Source organism: Neopelma chrysocephalum, unplaced genomic scaffold, assembly GCF_003984885.1.
Source record: "Neopelma chrysocephalum unplaced genomic scaffold, ASM398488v2 Primary Assembly neopelma1_94954, whole genome shotgun sequence".
NCBI lineage: Eukaryota > Metazoa > Chordata > Aves > Passeriformes > Pipridae > Neopelma > Neopelma chrysocephalum.
In genome coordinates, this window is record NW_020923656.1 from 1 (window position 1) to 2424 (window position 2424).

Here is a 2424-nt window from a genome sequence, read left to right on the forward strand (position 1 = left end):
GCATCACCCTGGTGTCAGCCCACCCCCGTGCCCACAGCGGGGGCACACGGTGGCTGCTCCACCCTACCTGTGTCCCTGGCACTGGTACAGCATCTCCACCTCCCGGAACACCCGGCTCCGGATGTGTCCCAGGCGCTTCTCTATGATCTGGAAGGCGAAGCGGGGGGAGGCTCAGGGGAGAGACAGCGCTGCCAGGGAGGGGCCGGGGTACCCCCACACCCTCCCCCCCGGTGCGGGGACCCCCGGGGCCGGGCGGGGAGCCCGGCGGGCTGGAGGCAGCAGAACAGGCTGTTCCCGGCGCGGGTGCCAAGCGGCAGCGCCGGTGCCAAGCCGCTCCCTCTCGGGGCCGGGGCCAAGAGAGCTCCATGTGACGCCCCAGTGCCGGCCCAGCCGAGGGCCCTTCGCCCCACTGGGCACTGCCACAGCCCCGGGGGCTTGGTGGCCATGCCACAGGGGGGGACAGGGGGTCCCCCCACCCATGGCCTTGTGGATGCTCCCCCTGGGCTCAGCCCTTTGGGGCACACAGGACCCCCCTCACCCCCAGCCCTCCCTGCTGCCTCAGTTTCCCCACTCAGAGACCCCCCCGGAGCAATGGGGGGAGGCCAAGCTGCCCTGGCATTTGGCTGCATTTGGACACGGCCCCCGTGTTTCGTGGCCAGGAGCCTGCAAGATGCAGGGCCACGGGATCCCCATCCCTGACCCCAAAAGCAGCTGGCTCACCCCAACCCCCCCAGCACCACCCCTGTGCTTGCAGGGGCTCAGAGACCTCCCTGGGGACAGCGGGAGGTGGCCACTCTGCCAGCACCACGTGCCCCCGCGTGCCCCACGTCCCCAGACACGTTGCAAGTGTTAATGTAAGCTCCAGTCTGCCCTAATTGACAGGGAGGGGAGCGGAGCTAAAGGACCCAGGGCCGGAGCTGGGTGGTGGCAGAGGATGGTGTGGCACCTGCACAGCCCAGCCCTGCCCCTCTCCTGCCCCTCCAGCCCAGGAAAAAGTCATCCTGTGCCAGCACCGGATGGTTCTGGGAGCTGGGAGAGCCCCAGCCTGGGGGGGACAGAAAGGGAAGCTGAGGCAGAGCTTTACCTTCACCGCGTACTCCTTGTTGGTGATGAGGTTCACGCAGGACTGGACTCTGGCGTGGGCCCCTTCTCCCAGCACCTCCTCCTGCAGCTGGTAAACATCTGGCAGGGGAGAGGCCACTTGAGCTGCCAGCTCCACCTCACGGGGCACCACTGTCCTGAGCCTGGGGACAGCAGGAGGGCCCAGCCCTGCCCCAGTCACCCCACTCACCCTCAAACCTGCCCGAGAAGCTGTCGGTGGCCCTGCAGCGCTTCTTCTTCTTGTTCCTCTTCTTGGCGTCAGGGATGTCGATGGGTTGACTTGAAGGCATGTCTGTGCCAGAGCAAAGCCACCACCATCAGTCACCACCTCTGCTCCCCCAAAGGGACCACCCCCAGGGCAGCCCCCAAAGCTTTTGGGGGACCACAGAGGGCCGACATCCCAGAGACAGGGATGGGAGGAGCCCCTGGGATGGAGCCCCAGGGGGGGCACCCGCAGCACCCAACACTCACCGGGACGGGGCGGGCACTCGAAGTTGAAAACGGGCTCCAGGTGGTTGGACTGGTCAAACTCCAGGTCGAAGGGGTTTTGTCCCTGTGGGAGCCAAGAGCAGGAGTGAGGGGGCAGCCACCGGATCAGCCACCACCAGCTGCCCACCCCAGACACGGAGCCCAGCACACTCCTGCTCTTGGCACACTCCTGCTCACCCCCCCGGGGTGCAGGACAGCAGCTCATGCAGGGACAGGCAGAGCTCCCTGCAGAGCCAGAGGAGGGGGAGGAAGGGTTTGCCCCCATGTCCCGGTGGGGGCGGTGCTGTGGGGTTGTTCCCCCAGGCCAGCACGAGGGGGATGATGAGAGGGACCGGAGCCTCCTGCACAACCCAACCCCAAACCTCCGGCCAGACCTGACCTGCAGTGAGGGGGAGGCAGACAGGCCACAGGGCAGGACGGGCTCCAGAGCCACCATGGCCACGTCCTCCCAGCTCTCTGCAAGGTCACGGTGGGGGGAGCCCGCTCTGTCCTGCTCCAGTGGACCCTGTGTCCCCTGGGCTGTGGGACACCCCCAACCCGGCGGGATCAGGGCTCACCCCAAACCCTCCTGCACCCCGGGATGGAGGGAGGGCGTGGGACCCACTGCCTCCCCCTCCCCAAACCCCAGTGGCACCCCAAAGACACAGAGCCCCTCTGCCCCCCCCTCCCGAGCCGCCCCGTGGGCCGGGGCAGCTCTGGGGGCAAAAGGGCCCCGTCCTGCCCGGGATTATGAAATCTGTTTGGGTGGAGGTGGCCGCTCCAGCGGCGTTCCCAAACCCGCCCGGTGCCCGGGCCAGCTGCCAAGCCCGGCACGGCCAACCCCGGCCACCGCCA

The 2424-nt window shown here is 68.0% G+C and overlaps 1 protein-coding gene across 1 annotated transcript; it reads right to left on the reverse strand.

The window, feature by feature from the left end:
* Positions 1-49: 49 nt before the first annotated feature.
* On the reverse strand, positions 50-1810 carry LOC113980674 (MAP kinase-interacting serine/threonine-protein kinase 2-like). The gene is made up of 4 exons (XM_027707882.1): positions 1573-1810; positions 1292-1393; positions 1085-1182; positions 50-147 (listed from the first exon to the last, which is right to left on the reverse strand). The coding sequence occupies exons 1-4, from the start codon at positions 1793-1795 to the stop codon at positions 64-66; spliced, it is 507 nt and encodes a 168-aa protein (XP_027563683.1). The 5' UTR covers positions 1796-1810; the 3' UTR covers positions 50-63.
* Between the last annotated feature and the right edge of the window lie 614 nt (positions 1811-2424).

What these genes read in the sequence shown, in the direction of transcription:
- LOC113980674 (XM_027707882.1), bottom strand. Translation starts at nt 1,795, where the DNA reads ATGAGCTGCTGTCCTGCACCCCGGGGGGGTGAGCAGGAGTGTGCCAAG. An exon ending in CTTCTCGGGCAGGTTTGAGG is followed by an intron (nt 1,183 to 1,291) that starts GTGAGTGGGGTG and finishes CTCCCCTGCCAG; the next exon opens with ATGTTTACCAGCTGCAGGAG. An exon ending in ACAAGGAGTACGCGGTGAAG is followed by an intron (nt 148 to 1,084) that starts GTAAAGCTCTGC and finishes TTCGCCTTCCAG; the next exon opens with ATCATAGAGAAGCGCCTGGG.